The sequence below is a fragment of the Neovison vison genome, chromosome 6 (assembly GCF_020171115.1).
Source record: "Neovison vison isolate M4711 chromosome 6, ASM_NN_V1, whole genome shotgun sequence".
NCBI classification, from domain to species: domain Eukaryota; kingdom Metazoa; phylum Chordata; class Mammalia; order Carnivora; family Mustelidae; genus Neogale; species Neogale vison.
The window spans coordinates 62,378,652-62,395,707 of NC_058096.1; the positions used below are offsets into that span (position 1 = coordinate 62,378,652).

At 39.8% G+C, this 17,056-nt stretch overlaps 1 protein-coding gene across 2 annotated transcripts in view; it reads right to left on the bottom strand.

Moving 5' to 3' along the window:
- The window catches only part of LOC122908525 (limbic system associated membrane protein), a 656,564-nt gene that overhangs the window by 21,444 nt on the left and 618,064 nt on the right, over positions 1-17,056 (bottom strand). Inside the window, exons 5-7 of one of the 2 annotated variants that reach the window (XM_044251433.1) lie at positions 14,149-14,269; positions 13,479-13,627; positions 6,519-6,554 (exon numbers count right to left, since the gene is read on the bottom strand). In XM_044251433.1, coding sequence (XP_044107368.1) covers positions 6,519-6,554; positions 13,479-13,627; positions 14,149-14,269 — 306 coding nt within the window. The remainder of the gene's footprint in view (positions 1-6,518; positions 6,555-13,478; positions 13,628-14,148; positions 14,270-17,056) is intronic. The other variant, XM_044251434.1, reaches the window with a different exon arrangement.

Genomic DNA, 17,056 nt, shown 5'->3' on the forward strand with positions numbered 1-17,056 from the left:
GGGAAGTTGTTACTAAGGTTAATTTGTATCTTGCCTCTTCAGAAGTAGATGTGTCCTCCAGATAGATGGGATAATGGCTTTGCTCGCATGGCTGCTAACCAGGGTTTCGAAGTGAATGTTATTACTATCAAAACTTTTTCTTTGGTTTCATTTGAAGGATGTCAAAGAAAAAGTACATATGTCGGGTGAGGTGAATATGGTGAAAAATACAGAGTAAAAGAAAATCGAGAAGCACAGAGAGCAGGAATATGAATTTCAGGTAAAATAGAGAGAGCTCAAGGGCAGATTAAAATTCAAGTTTACACTTTGGGGGTTACATGAGGACATTCCTCAGGACCTGAGACTGTCGATGTTTGAGTTCCTGGAGGGTATGCATTCTTTCTTTTTGACTCTAAATAGTGCCACTTCCTTCAAGGACTTGAAGGACTTGTTCCATACAATGTCTCTGAACATAGAGCCAAGCTCCCGAAGAAGGGTCTCCTTCCTGGCTATATCCAGCTCCTCACAGCACCACGTTGCCCTCCCGTTAAATGGCACACTGATGCAAACACCAGGGCCACCTCAGCTGGGGGTGCCCTGGAAAGACCAGAGAGACCTGCATCAGCATTTTCTGTCCATTCCAGATCCTGGTCTTCTCACCCTTTGGGGCGTCATGCCAACATTTTCTGCTGCAAATCTCACTGAGCTCTTCTTAGGCAGCTTTATTCCTTTTAATTAAAAAGACAAGACTGTCAATTACTTAAACTTAATCCCCAAATGTAATTGTTACTTTGAAAGATTTTTTTTTCCCATAAAGCTCATAGAAGAGAAATATTTCCATCAAATTAAAATTTAGTGGGAGCTGGGATTTAAAAAAAATATATTCATCTTCAAATCCCCGCTGACTCTCGAAATCTGCATAGCACAGCAAAGCCTAAGTACAGGAGGCTCACCGGGAGAATCTGACTGGCATAGGCAGAAACAGACTGGGAAAATAGGAAAAGGCATTAGAGAAGAGTCCCTGTACAAAAAATTCTCCTACCTTTACACGGACGCTGTAGGATTTTTAGCCATTTAGCTTGAAGCTAAATGTAAATTCTGAGAGGTAACACTTCCAAGCTGCTGTTGGACATTTAAATAATAGTGTGAATACATTTCAGGTTTAGTCTTGCTGGCAGATTTGAACAGGGAGAGGCCCAGAGGTGTTTAGGGAACACAGCCGAAGGAAGAATGCAGAGCTGAGACGAGTAAGGCACAGAAGTGGATTCAACAGTTGGGTTACTGGTTGAATCACCGTGGTTGAATCACCGTGTTGGCAGGTGAAGTATTGATTCTCAGTGAGTTACTGGCACAACTATCCCACTTGGTTCCCAGCCATTGAAGAAAATCAGGAGGAAGTCAGCCTGTTGTTCCCAGGAAGGGAATCAGAGAGGGTCCTCAGGTACCAATGTCAGCTCTTAACGATCTTCATGTATGTTAGTCTGGGTCCATGATTTTGCTGTAAATTTGCATTAACACTACTTTCCAAGTACTATCAGTAAAAAAGCAAGGCTCCCTTTTTCCTTCACCAGCTAGTGCGAAAACTAAACTAAAACCTTCCCTGGGATGTGCTTTATACCTTGGACCAGGAAAAAGGGCACTTTCTGTAGAGTGAGGATGCTGGATTGATCTGCCAGGTGGTAATGTGCATGATAAGGTCTCGCTGAAAGTATCAGCATGTGTGCGTGTGTATGCGTGTGTGTGTGCACATGCACGCCACACAATAGAGAAGGATGCGATGTGAAGCTTCTTTAAGTGTAATATTATGATGTTGGTGAAAAACAATAAACAACGTTTTTTATCTGGCCGTGGGACACTTCTGTATTTAAACCCGCTAGCAGGGGGCATTTCAGACATTCCCAGAATCAGTCAAAAATCAAAGTACGATGAAGCCACACCAAACTTGTAAATAGCTAATATCCAGGCAATCGGATGCAAGTGTGTCTTTAAATATCAGCACTTTTAAAAAATGTAAGAAGTATGTGTATATGAGCATGATTATTTTAAATTCAGTGTGCTTTCCTTCTAGGAACTTGAAGCTCTCTTTTGTATATTGTTTAAAAAACACTCTGAGCTTGTAGGCATGAAAAATATAATTTCTTTCCCATTTCACAGTTGGAAAAACTGAATTAAAGAGAACAATGCTAGTAATTATCCATGATTAATAGAGGTGTGTATGTAAATCAGCCTGAATAAGTGTGTGAAATTAGATGAGCTGATGCCAGATACCTCGGCTCATGTTTTTTAAAGATGACTGCTTTCATATAAATCTCTGTGTGAGTCGGGCATACGTGTCTGTGTTGAGTATGTCTGGAAATAGACTTTGTAAGAGTGTATGGGTATTAAGGTAAAAGTATTGTGTATTATAAGCATACTCAAAATAAATTAGATGAGTGTTTACAATTCATTAGATACATATCTAATGACGAAGCATACCTAATGGTTATTTATAATGCACTATAGGTGCATTACATATGTGCCTGGATGCCGCAAGGTGTAGAGTGTAGTTTGGGTATACTTTGATCATTAAGGAGTGTGGGAGAAGGTGCATATTAGTTTCTTAGGATTGTGGGGATTAATTGAGTTAATACATGCAAAAACCCTCAGAACTTTATTGGTACATGAGATGCCCCCTCTCTATGTTAGCTATTATTGTTATTATTATTGTTATTATTATAAGAGATGGCACTGCTGTTATAATAAGGAGCTGAAAAGAGGCATTTTCTCATTGATACCTGGGATAACATCCTATAGAAAATATATGAAGTTGTAGGGATTGTCTAGTTATGTTTACGGCATGCACTGATTTTAGGATTTTTCTCCCACTTTCCTTCCATCCCAGTGGAGTCTGGTCTCAGAGTGCCAGGTGAGAGCGGGTATGTGGCCTCCTCCTACTGGCTGTTCTGATGCCAGGCCCGCCCGTAACGATGCCCGGCTCCCTTTGGGAGGAAACATGCCAGGTGGACCTCAGATTTCGGCACGCCTGGTTTGTTTGTGGGTTGGATTTTAATTTTTTTTTTTTACACTTTAATTTTGGGGGTTTTGTTTTGTTTCCTGAGAAAGCTTTAGACAGCTGTATTAATCATGCAAACCCAGCCATGTGCAATGTGTTTTATCAATGGAAAAACAGGAACTGAATGGCAAGCAGCTGTGAACAAACCCAGTGCAAAGCCTGAGCCTGGAAGATAATCTCAACATTTCCCAAACCCACTCGCCACACAGGGTTAGTGAATGGAAAGGCTGTTCACTTGGGATAAATAATCAGATGGGAGGCAAGCAAGTGAGACTCAACCCAGGGTTATTATTATTATTTTTTCTTTTTCTTTTTTTTAAGTTGCAGTGGTGGGAGAAGGATGGGCTGATTGAGTCCAGAGAATCCCACACTCAAGGGGATTCCTCACCTAAGGGTGATAAAAACAACACAATGGTAATTTGTCTTTGTCCTTTCTCTTCTTCTACTTCATTTTAACTTTCTGCAGCTGGTTTTGTCACCTCCTTTTGAACCTGTGGTCCTTCTCAATGTGAAGGCCTCTCTAGATGCCCTTCCATCATGAAAGGCTATGCACAAGTGAGCTTTTGGGGAGGAGACAAGAGCAGTAGCATCACTTCCCAGGATTCAGAGGCCTCAGGAAAGGATCTGAGCCTAACAAAATGAGAAAAGTTCCCTCAGTCACTTAGAGCTGACTCTTTCCTCATTTTACAATTCAGTGGATTTTCTGCAGTGATATAGTCAGAGGTAGTTATGCAAATATATGCAATTCAGGACTCATTTCAGAATAAATAAACCTAAATTAAAATTAATGGGGAAAAACACCTATCAGAAACAGATCAAGGATGGAACAGTATTTTATTTATTTATGTATATCTTTTAAATTAAGAAGCAGGGAAGTACACGGATTTTTTTTTTTTTTTTTGGTCTTGTTTTTGGCTGAATAGGAAAGGACATTTGAAAATTTCTGATTGGTCACAGGCCATACAAATTATCCTTTGGTGTAATTCCAGTATTATTATTATCACTGCAGAAAATCAAGCAATATGATGAAGGAAGCCCAGGAGAAATACATTTGATTTATTGAGCCTTGTTTTTGTTTAATCACAGCTTGAAGGGGTTTAGGACTGCATTCCTGCTGTGACTCTGATGTTTATCCCCAGTCAGCTTGATGAGCCATGTAGAGTGGGATTGGGGGTGGGGAGACCCTCCAACGAAAGATATTAACAGTGAAGCAGCTGAAATTAAACATGCATTTCTGTTACTGGAACAGAGGAGGAAAAGTTCTCTCTTTTTATGATGGGTAAATGGAAAAGGACCTTTGCATCAACCAACTGTTTATAGACACCTCAGGCACTTCATGGTAGACATGTTGTTTTCTACCTAGATGATGACAATATACGGTATTTAGTTAAATGAAGGTGTTTTGTCCTATAGATACAACCAAAGTGAGGTAGGCATGCTTTTCATAGACATTTTGGTATTCCAGTGGCACTATAAAAAGAGTTAAGGATCCTATATGTTAATATTTGTTCCCATGGAAAACTGCATTTCACATGGATTGCCATCTTGATTGGAGAGAAGAGAAAAAAAGAAAAAAAGGATTTAATTTCTACAAAGTTAAAGTTCTTGTAAGAAACAGGGGATTTAAGAGGGCATTATCTTTCTCTCTCAGCCTCACACATCAGCTATCCCAAGTCTCCATGAACAGCTTTTCAATTTCTACCAGCAGAAGCCCGAAGTATTAGTAGTGAGATAAACTACAGTCTCTATATTGGATCTAAAGAAGCTATCTACAGTCTATCTACAACGTCAAATCAAACCCGGGTCATTCTCCAATCAACAATTCAGTGTGTGGGAAAAGATCAAGTTCAATAAAATCCAACGTGCTCCATTCCAGGTCCAGACTGTTTTTCAATATCCAACAGCTGTCCTTTGTGAATCGTGACTGACTTCATTTTGTTCCATGTTATATACATCATAAAGCATGATCAGATAAATATGTGAGTTTGTGGCTGCAGAACTGCTCTCACAAATGCACAGTGACAATGTTCCAAGCTCATCTTGGATGGAGCATGACCTCTTTGAAAATGTTATCCATTGGGACACATGTGTATGTGTGTGTTTGTCACGTCAAGATAGCTGCAAGATGGCAACATGATAAAATGGTGTCAATCTTTGCAGCAAAACTAGAAGATAAATGTCTTAAAATAATTGTGGCATGTCAGGAATTCAAAATGGGATATTTTCCACGAACACGAAGTTTCATGTCAAGTCTAAAAAACAGGCACATTTTAAGTCTTATTTTTAGTATCTGGGATAAGAAACAGATTTCATTAATGTTTCAGGGAACAATTTTATTCAAGAGAGTTCTAAAAATAGTTTGGACCCTTCTTAAAATTTAAGAATAACTTTTTTATTAAGCTGTCTAGTTGATCCTTGAAACCTTGCAATCCTCATTGCAAATATAATTAAAATAAGTTTGCATATATGTGAATACATACATATGCAAAACATCACGTTATTGACACTGAACATCCTCACCGAATTCTGGCCTAATTTTTAGTTTGGGCGAGTGTTAATGATACATGATCCGTGTTCAAACTTATAAAACAGCAGCTTTCTACCTTTAATTCTCAGCACACTTCCTTTATAGTGTATACAATAATCTTGTTTAATTGGATTTATTTTTTCCACACTAGGCCCCGCATGGCCTACTCTCCATTTTTTCTCAGGTCTTTGAGTGTTATTTGCAAATCACTTTTCTGGAATTTAATTTCAATGGTAGGTTGGTTTCATTTCAGAGTTTTTTGTATTGTTTTAATTTTATTTGCCAATTTGCCCTTAAATAGCCTTAAGCTAGAAGGCTGGGGCTGTAACTTGCATCTAAATGTGATGTAGGAGGCAAAATTTAATTTGAGTGTGTGGAAAGTTTTATGAAAAGGAATACAGAATTGACTACCTTATTTTTTCATTTGCGTTTTCTAAAATAGTCATGGTTAAAAGGAAAGGCCCTCAGATAGGCCAAGATTTTCAGAAAAATGAACGTCCTTGTAACATGGCTGAGTTCAAACTTCGACAGCAGTAGATAAATTCATTTCTACAATTCCAAGGACTTCAGATTCAGATTGCATAAGCCTCCAAATGTGAGGGTGGCTAGTTGGAGGATTCGTATTTTTATGAGCTGCAGAACGTAACTAGCTGTGTTCCAAATATGTGAGTCCACAGTCACTTGTCATACATACTAATTGAAGAGAAAATTGCTTTTTGAGTTTGGCATCATCTCACCAGCAACTGACCAACTTAAGTCAGATGACAGGTCTGTTACAGGCCTATCAGCTGGTGTGGGGACAATGGATGGACTCTCTTTTGAAGGTTTAAAGAAAAAAAAAAAAAGATTTCTATTGTATGTGAATTTTGTCAATCTGTGTCCCCCGGTTTGTGTTGTGCACATTATAGATGATGGAGAATGACCCAGCAACAGAACTACAGTCATAAAAATCATACTGACCTTGAATGGGATGGGGGATTGTGGGTGAAACACGCTCTATAGGGGAAAAATAGTAAGCGTCATGGAGAGTTTATATAGATCTATATTTGTATCTCTTTCTATATATATCTTACTCATGTTTAGCTACTCAGATAATTACAAAACAGAAGAATTTCCAAGCTTATAGGATTATACCTCCCGTGAAGCATTTGTCTGTTCTTCTTGCCAACACCAAAGTATTAAAGAGTTATTAGTAAAATTTTAAATCTAAAGCCTTTAAAAAAAATTAGCTAGAGTAGGAAACAACATCTTATTGTGGCAATCCTATACACGGGATCCTACCCTACAGTGAAAAAACTCAACTACCGAAATTACAAGTTTTTTGGAGGGCTGGGTTGATGGTATATAAATTAGTCGTGATCACATTCAGTCATGCAACTTCGTCCTGGTTCTGATCTCTTTAACTCATGAGAGATGGACCCATGATTGCTAAGGACACTTTTCCTCTCCCTGAGCCCTACAGCTCCTATCAGCTTTAGCTACGTATGTAGAAAATTTATTTTGGGTAATACTAATTCAACTTTTTCCTCAGGTTTTTCTTCCATTCTAACACCAGTGCAAGGGTAATGCCAAGGAAATAAGTAAATTGACATGATATAATTTTATTTTGTCTCTTGTGATAATACAACCTCTTGTGATAATACAATCTCACCTGAGATTTGATCAACCAACCAAATTTACTTGATGATACACCCTGTTGAGTAAGAAAAAGCATTCTTTTTTAAAAATTTATTTATTTATTTATTTAGGAAAAAGCACTCTTTTGAACACTTGAACTTGAGCTTATGTGTCACTCACAGACCCATCCGCAAGCTACTGATCGTAAATTGATGTTGCAAGCAGAGCTCAGACTTGAAGATATCCCCTATTTATCTTATCAAAACCCTAGGTTTAACTCGAAATCCTCCTCTGAGGCTCTTTCAGAGAGCGAGAATGGTGTATCAGGGGTCGCATGCATTCCTCGCTGCCTAGAAACCCTATAGTGCAACATAATTAGCCTGCACTTTATATCCCTCTTAGCTGTTTGGTTAAATAAGGACTAATGATAAATTGAAACCAACAAAAATCAAGATAATATTCAAATTTGATCTGCCTGCCCTCTCGTTCCGTCAGTTTAGGAAGAGTAGATTTTGCCTGGAATTTGGACACTCAGTACATCGGGATGCCAAGAAAACCCGGCCTCCTTGCGGAAGGAGCTTTTCTCTAGCTTGGCTGAAAGTTGTAGCTTAAACGCCAAAGTTTCCTAAGTGCATTAAGATGGAACAGGTCAATAATTGCACAGTGAACAATTGTGTCTTAGTTACACAAGTGTCAAATAGAAAAATGGTTTAAGCCTCCACTGGTTACTTGGTATTAAGTTTCCAGCTTTGAAAATAAATAGCTAAACTGCCTTCAGCATTTATGGAGCAGCTGGAGACTACTGTCCCATACGATACTCTATCTACTGTATTTTATTTTTATTATTACTATTATTATTCAGACCGTTTAAATGATTCAGCTTAATATTTTCTCATCACAGTGTTCACAGCTGGGTAAATGCACTCTGCCCTCATTTCCACAAGACCATTTATATCACTGAAATTGTCTCATTCACCCTCCCCTCATTGCCCTCTCAATTGTTTCTCAGCTTGTTACCATCATCTTAGCTCCACCCTAATCCTCCTCATCTCAGCCCTACCACGCCCCACTGGTTACTCTCACCCTCTAACTCCATCTTACTTACTCCTTTAGATGCTTCCCCACCCCAGCCCTTCCTCCTTATTCTTCTGTCATCACTCTGCTGCATTTTAGAATTCATGCCCAGGGTTTGTGGACTCTTGGAAGAGTGTAATGGGAAGTGATATTACTTAAAATGAAAAAGAAATTCTTCAACGTTTGAAACTCAGAAGTAGGGGAGGGTAGGAACTTAGCTGCTATGTGCTTTGTCTTTCAGCTACTAACATTTGGGGAAGTCCGCCGAGCTTAGCAGGTGATTGGAAGGTTCTTAGGAACAGAGCCCTAAGATTGACCTCAGAAACATATGCCGTGGCTCTTAGTAAGACCCTGAACTCTGATCATCGGTTTCTTATCTGTTAAGTGTGTGTGTGTGTGTGTGTGTGTGTGTATGTGTGATTGGTTGATTCTGCTGGGACACCATGAGATAAATGGGGCATTAACACTTAAGAAGAACCTCTGAATTAAAAGCACTTGAATGACAAAGGCTGGAGTTGATGATCAGGTGTATATATGGAGGTAATTTATTAACTGAGATATGATTTTCTTTTCTTTTTCAATGGGTATTGCGGATGTTTTGTAAACTTTTTGGAAGTCAGCACATTCCACACCTATTCCTGAAACTAAATTATGTCCCAAATGCCCATCTATTTCTTATTGTAGCCACAGAGAGCCCTTGTAAAAAGTTTGCCGCCAGTCCTTTCAAACCACATGTGGTAATGTTCCAGTAGCGGCTCACATTGTTTTATTATGTGCATGTGGCATCCAGACATAGCTGGTTAAGAGGCTTTGCCAAGTCTTAACTAGCATCATCAAGTGGTATATATTTAAACCCTGAACCCCCGAGGTGATAACTTAAAATGGTTTCTAAACAAGTAGGGGAAGCCCTCATTTTAAGGGCTTCCTCCAGTGCTGGGTTGCTTAGGTAATACTGGAAATTTAATCAAGTATAGGCTTACAAGTTAATGATCTTCTAAAATTCAAAAGAAAATTTGAAAACCTCCTACACACTGATGTGGTATGGCTTAGTGTAGATTTCTCTGCATTTTTATTTTTTTGTACTTATAGCTTCAAAATGCCTTCCCAATCACTCATTTCTCTAAAGCAGAGGGTAATTGATTAGTAGGAGTGCCCGTTAACATGTGGGAATATTCCCGTCCTGAGGTCAAGCACTGATCACTAGCCTGGAATATTAGTTAGGAATCTCAGTGTGCCAAAGATAAATCAACAGTCTAACTAATCTAGGGAACCCGTGTTGGTGGGGGTTAATGGAAATGAAATGGGAGGTGATCCACAGAGTCTGAGGTGGGAAGGGATGTGACAATATTTAGTACTGGAAAGATCTTGATAAGTGAAAAAAGGGAGAAAGAAATTATCTATCTCCTCACTTCTAAACTACAAAAGATACATTTCCTAACATTTTCTCCACATACACAAACTTAGGTAACATATGGATCTGGAGTCTGGATTTTGGAAACAGATTACTCGTTTAAATCCGAGCAGCTTTACTTAGCTGCTCTAGTTGCTTAACCTCTTTGTGTAGTGGAGAAGTAGGAGTCCCTACTAGGATCTACAATGAAATGAGATCATGTATGTTAAGTGTTTGGCATAGGTGCAGAGCACCTTGTAAGAACTGACTTGATCAGGAGTGACCACATTAATATCATCATCCTATCCTTCCTCCCTATCCATTGTGTTAAAAGTAACTCAACATAAGCATGGAAACAAGATAGGTTTCCTTTGTGGGTGCATGGTAGTTATCAGTGTGGAAACAGAATCTGCGATGTTCCATGTGCTGGGGATGGACCTTCTCTTGGCATCAACAGAAAACCTCCTCCATGTGGTGCATATCCCCACAGCTGAGGAGGACTAAGGAGCTGAATCTTTGCTGGTACACACTGTACTGTTGGACTAATGTATTCAGAAAAATTACACAATGTAATGCTTTTCCCAGGATGGAGAAAAATATATAAAGTTGGATATGATACAGCTTGAGGTAGTACAGTTCTCGATAAAACAATGCTGGAATGTGTGGAGAAGGAAACAAAGGAAAAAGGAGTGCTTCCATTGGCTTAGGAAAAAATTACTGTGAATACAATGTATTCTTGCACTTTCATTTAATTACTTTGACCCTTCTGGAGAGCAATATTTGAATAGACAGTGGAGGACAAGAAGAATCCGTGACCACAAACTGACCCTGCGTAAAAAGTCAGCACATGTCACTGAGGTGGACACTGGAAATGTGCTGACACCCCTGTGAAGATGGATAATCATGAACTCTTTCGGGGCTCTGGCCCTCCAGTTTTCCTGGCTTCCTCCTTCTGGCTGGCAGCAGCTCACCAGCTGCCTCATCTGCTCTGGACCAGCTGGGTCAGCACAGCTCCCCGCTACCCACTCAATACTCTCTGTCAGGGCTGTGGTAGCCGCCCCTCCCAAGCATCTCTCCCCTTCTGACTCTGTTCTGTGGAAAAGTACCGCCACCAGCAGTGTCTTCCTTCTTCCCATTCAACCCATCTACTTTGAGTCCAAGTAATGGGCAATCTGTTCACCTAGGTACTTCCTCCCCCCTCCTTCCCTCCTTTCCCACCTCCTTCCACCCTCTCCCTCTCTCTTTCTCTCTTGCCTGTGTGACTAGAGTTCCATAGAGCTGTATTCCCAAGGATTCAGCTATGATGGCTGTCACAAGGGGCCTCCTTGTGGTCACAGTGGGCTAGGCATGGTGGAAGTGCCCTTTCGGTTGGTTAAGAAGTGCAGCTTCCCCCTTAACATGTCCATATTTGGGTCTTGGGTCTAAGAAAGAGGGCAGGAGTTCCACTCATCATAATGCCTCTGAAACTTTCCCATACGGTGGGAAACCAGTTACAAACCCAATGCTGATGCATGTGCTGCCCAATGCAGAGTTGATGCCTAAGAAGGATGCTCTGCAGAGGGCAGTGTGGGCCCAAGGGGAAACAGTGTCCCTTTAATTATGGTGCTGTGCACGTCTCTATCGTATAATTTCAGGTGATCTCTGTGAAGTCACAATGTGATTTTGATACACTTGCCCAAGTTTGTGATTCTCAGCTTACAAACAGAGATTCTGTAAGATTCTTGGCATTTCTTAATTTTACTGGTGGGTCCTTTAAATGGACTTTTATGACTAGGGCAATGGTATTAGAGGGCTGGAGATTACCCTTCATCACCACCAGCACACTAGCGGTAGGTATCTCCATTATCTCTGACCTAGCCCACCCTTCCATCCTCCTCCACCGCCCTCTCTCTGTCTATAGGTGTCATTTTACTATTTGAAATATACTAGCATGCTTCTTCTGGGTGGGATACAAGGAAAAATGCTTTAATGCAAATTATAGTTGTTCACTTTCTCTAACCTAACGATTCTACTTTCTGTATGAAACCTCTTAGTGTCCCTACAGAACCTCTTAGTAAGTGTATGTCGTTCTACTTAAGCAGGTTACATTAGATACGTCAGAATCTCAGATGCAGAGTGGAGGCTGTTTCCCCCCTGTTTATGGAATCCCTGATGCCAAGAATGAAACAAGTAACTACATTTCTTAATAAATACCTTCTCAATTGTCTTGAGGTATTGGTGTCTCTAGCCGAAGTAAAGAACATTACTGATGTTTGGTCTTTGGAGACAAGTAAACAGGGATATGAATTTTAAACTTTGTATTAAAATTCCTATGATTTTAAACTTCAAGCATTTGTATGACTGTATGCCATCAAACAGTGATAGGCTGAAGTCAACACGAGTTTTAGGTGAGAAACTGAAGCCCAGATTTAGAATAGTTTGTGGTGGTTGTTTTTTATAAGCAGAGTTGGATCTTGAACAGTTATAAAATGGCTTTAATACTTCATCTCAAGAGAACTTTCACTTAAATTGATTTTTCTCCTAAATATATATATATATATTTTTTTTCTTTTTTTTTCTTGTAGGCTCATCTAAATCAGATAAAGCAAGATGGAGACGTCTTTCCTGGTCGTAGTATTTCTAGCTTTTCCAACTGAACATGTGCAGGAAAAAAAAAATTCCTTGTGGTTTGTTATTCCAAAATCATAATAGTAAAAGGTGAAAGATTTATGCGATCTGAAGAGAAACCAGAGTATCCAAAATAATAATAGTAAAGCTTTTGGACTATCTCTTTTAGTCAAATGAACTTTCTGGCCCATTTGTTTGTTTTACTCTCTCTGATAAACATTTTCCTATTCCAAATTCCATTTTCTTACTCCCGAGTTTTGTGATCAGCTGAATGGGACTGATCGCTAGAGAACTATGTAAAAATAAGAGATTACTAATGGAACTGTAGACTTGCTTTCCTATTCCAAATGTGTCATCTTCTCCTAATCTCACCCGTCATCCTTCTGTTTCTCAGGGGGCATTTGTGTCTATGCTTATAGCTTCAGGGCCAGCAAGGGAGGGGGTCAGATAGCTGACGTAACAGCTACTACAGAGTCAGGCTCTGACGTGGGCTCTCCTACGGATACCAGGAAGTTAAAACAACTGAGTCCTCTTCAGTTGGCCTTAGGATCTTCTCTGGTCTTTGGAAATGCTCCTCTCTCCTACCATTTTATCTCTTCTAAAAATATGTCAGGTAAGTAGTGTTTCCTGCTGTCATATAGAAATCTTTCTGCAGCCATTTTTCTTCCTTTAGATTTTGTATCATGTTTTAATCATTCACTCCATCATTTCTCCTGTGTTGTTAGAAATACACTTTCTTTTCCTATCCTCTCCCTTCTCCCGGTACCTTACCCAGACTCCTGGAATTTTTCTTACTCAATCACTCTTACTAGGGCCATTTTTTAACTGCCATCCATGTTCCAGGATCTTACATCACCTCTGTTCCTTAAGAGATTTCTGTTCTTTGAATATTCTTATAGTTAATCAACCAGGGGGAAAATCAAACAAAACAAAACAAAACAGAATTTTTTAAAAAAGTTGAAAAACAACAACAGCGACAACAAAAAACCACAAAGTAGTTATCAAAAGTAAGCCAGGAGATGGAGAGAGAAATTATTTCATTTGTAAATCCTGCCTTATGCATAGGGATGAAGGGCCTGTGTTTTTATTTCAGTGACTACATTCTTGTTTTTGTGCAAGTTTACCTTTAATAGGTAACATAGATGATAAGGTAAGTCAATGTTATTCGAGTTTTCCACTGGAGAACTAGTTGACTTGTTCTGGTGAGTCAGGCCCTACTTTGGCATACTTACTGAAAAGGACTAGGCTGGCATTGGTGACCCCCAGATTGTTGGCAGCCACACAGGTATAGTTGCCATAGTGCTCCTCAGTGACGTTGGTCACCGTCAGGGAGGACTGGCCCTCCGTGCTCTTAATCTCAAGGCCATTAGCGCTGTTTATCCTGAGTTCAAACACAGAAGAGTAAAAAGAAACACTGATGAAGACTTGGTGCAGTAACCCCTTTCTCATCATGATACTGGAGGACATAGAAAGAAATGTAATAGTTAGAGCTTGTGGTTTCCTGCTCAATTCCTTATTTTATTTTATTTTTCAATTCCTTATTTTAATCATGCAACCCCATATCATCAGAATCAATGTCCTCTGACAGAGAAAACTCGGGAATGGATGAGTTTCATCGGGCTTTGGTTTCTGCTACAGGTAAGAAAGACATGCAGGTCTTTCTAGGAAAGTTAGGAAAACTTTCTAGGAAACGACCCATTAAGCACCTACCTCCCTCTTTGCATGTAACCTGAATGCCCTTGGGGCTTTGGGTTAAGAACTAAATAGGCCCCAAAGCACTTGATACAGAGATGAGAAAAAGAAGAGTTTAATAGTGTTAACCCACATCATGACAGAGGAACTTGGTTCTGTCCCCAAGATCACCTGTTGGAGCGATGGGGGCTCTGCTCATTTGGCACATACCTGGTGTCATCCCGGTACCACTCAAAGTCAGGAGCAGGCACTGCTGAGGCCTCACATTTGAGTGAAGCTTTCCTCCCTGTGGTGGCTTCGTTGCTCTTGGATTCTGTGATAGTGGGAGGATCTGTAGAAAAGACAGGCACACTGTTGACACTAGAGTCAGAGGGTGCTGCCGAATTTCCCTGCGAGACGGACTCAGAGAAGATGGTCTGATCTGAGAACTACACGAAAGGAATCGTCTTCAAGCCTCATTTACATGAATTTTGTGATCAGTTGAATGGCACTGATCACTAGAAAATGAAATAAAAATAAGGGATGATTAATGAAACCATAGACTTGCTTTACTTAAATGGGATACTTAATAGGGTTTTATGGCGATGGAATTTAGGATTTCTTTCCCTACTCCCATAGACTATCAATTATTTCAAGCATAGATTATAAGACTGAGGTTTTTTTTCTTTTCATAAATTCAGAGGTGATACCAAAGGACTTGGGATTTTAAATGTCTAATTTGAACAATTTTTCTTTCTCATCATTATTATTATCACCATTATTGTTATAGTTTGAGATGGTAGTAAGAAGTCTGGTGAAAGCGATAGAGGATTCAAGTTCTCCCAACATAAGTTCAGCCTGATAATCATTGCAGAGATTCAGAAAAACAAACAAACTAGTGTTAGATGCTGACCTTTTTTTTTTGTAAGTGTTTCCTTATTGCTAGGACCCAAGTAAATTGTGCTTTTGTGTGTGAGTGTGCAATTGAAGCGTACCCTGGTGCAGAGAAGCCTGCCTGGTGTGTCAGTTTTCTGTGTTGGTTGGCGGTTGTACACTTGAGATGTTCTGCTTAGAGGTGGGTCTGCAAAGCTGTAGCAGCCTTGAAATGAGCTCAGAAACACATCTTATATTCTAATTTGCCATGATTCTTTAAAAAAATCCTACAGAGGATGGAACAAGTGTTTACAGGTCTGGACAGCTGAGCTGGGTGGTAGACACAAGCTCTTGCCTTGATGATGCTGTATTTGTACAGGTTATGGACCTTCAAGGAGAAAAGGACATTTCCGTCCAAAGGTCATTTGGCAGGAAATGGCAAGTTGGCTCTTGGCACAAGTCAAAAATAGACCCAAACAGTCTATTTAGATTTTGTAGAGGAGAAAGCTTATTTAGGGAAATTAGCAAAATAAACTCTAGTACACAAAATTCATTTAAATCTCTGCTCTTCAGCACTTGGTCTGGCTCACTCAGTTTTGATTTTTATTTTCATACACAAAACTGTTTTCCAAGTTCCTTGCCTATAGAAGACTCTGATCTTAGTTTTTTTTTTTTTTTTTTAAGATTTTATTTATTTGACAGAGAGAGAGATCACTAGTAGGCTGAGAGACAGACAGAGAGAGATGAGGAGAAGCAGTCTCCCTGCTGAGCAGAGAGCCCGCTGTGGGACTCGATTCCAGGCCCCTGGGATCTTGACCTGAGCCGAAGGCAGAGGCTTAACCCACGGAGCCACACAGGCGCCCTCTGATCTTAGTCTAAAAGGATGCACAAAACCATGAGGTTTGCAGTTTTCTCTTCCATTTCATTTTCATATCAGCTTGGACATCTTGAAATTACTGCCAGAGAGAGGAGGAGTTGAAGCACATTTGGATAAGCATCACTAGCCATATGTAGACAGATGTGCCAAAGTGGGTGGTGGAAATGGCTGTTTTATTTTAGACCCATCTACTCATTTTTGTAAAGACACAAAGAAGTAGCCAGATGAGTGGAAAGAACCCTGGATTGGAAGCTAGGAGTCCTGGAATTCAATTTCAGTTTGGTTGCGTGGACCTCCCATCACACAGTTTATCTTACTGAGCCTTGGTTTTATTACCTATAAAGTGAGGGAACCACACTTTAAGGACCTCTACTAACCCTTCCAGCTTTAAAAACAAAAAACAACAACAAAAAATCCAAAAAACAATTCTAGTCAAAACCGCCCATTCTTCACAAATGGGCCGTTGGTACCATTATGACCCAAGTGTATGTTCATACCCATAACTCATTTAACCCTTAAATTATTAACTTTTAAAATTCCAGTTTATTTATCTGTTCCATGAGTTAAGAGTCAGGATTAACAGTCAGAAACAGGAAACCCGAGGTCAGATTTTGACTCTTCTCTTAAACAGAACTATGGCCTGCCCAAGTGTATACACCAGTTTGAACTTTTTTTTTCTCTTCTTTTAAAAGAATGAGTTAGCTTTAAATGATCTCCAAGGTTCCATTTAAAATTCTTTAATTTGGTGATTTGCTGTTCAGATCATTAGAACACATTAGTTCAAAAGATCATGGAATATTTGGTGGTAGTGGTGCTGGTGGGGGAGGTATTTGTATAGAGATGGGGCACTGAACAGAGGTTAAGAGCTTGGATTTAGTGTTTGATAGATATGAGCTCAAATCCAGGCTCTATACCTCACTGTCCTTCCTCATTACAGAAGATCATGCTTTGTCCAGAGTCACTTTGCCTCCCCTTCCTCAAATGAGGATGCTGGAACCAGAGGCAGGGAGGTCCACTTGGAGAGTACTGAAGGAACCCAAGATAGCCCGCACTAGGTTTGTGATAAAGGGGATGGAAGGGAAAGGACAGAATTGAAATTGAGAGATATGAAGCCTCAGAGTTGACAAGAATAGATATGAAGGATGAGGGAAAGAAGGAGCAATGTCAAAGGTAACACCCAAGTTTCTGGGTTGGGGATTTAATGATGCCATCCATTGTGAAAAGATCTGTAAGCAGAGAAATGAATGACCATGAACAAATACTAGTTTCCCATCCTTACCTCTTCACTGTAGTAGGTTCTAAAGCTGCCAATGACTCCACAATATGTAGCATGCTGGCCAAAGAGATAATCCTGTTTGTGATTCTACTGATTTGTTTAATTTCTCAATG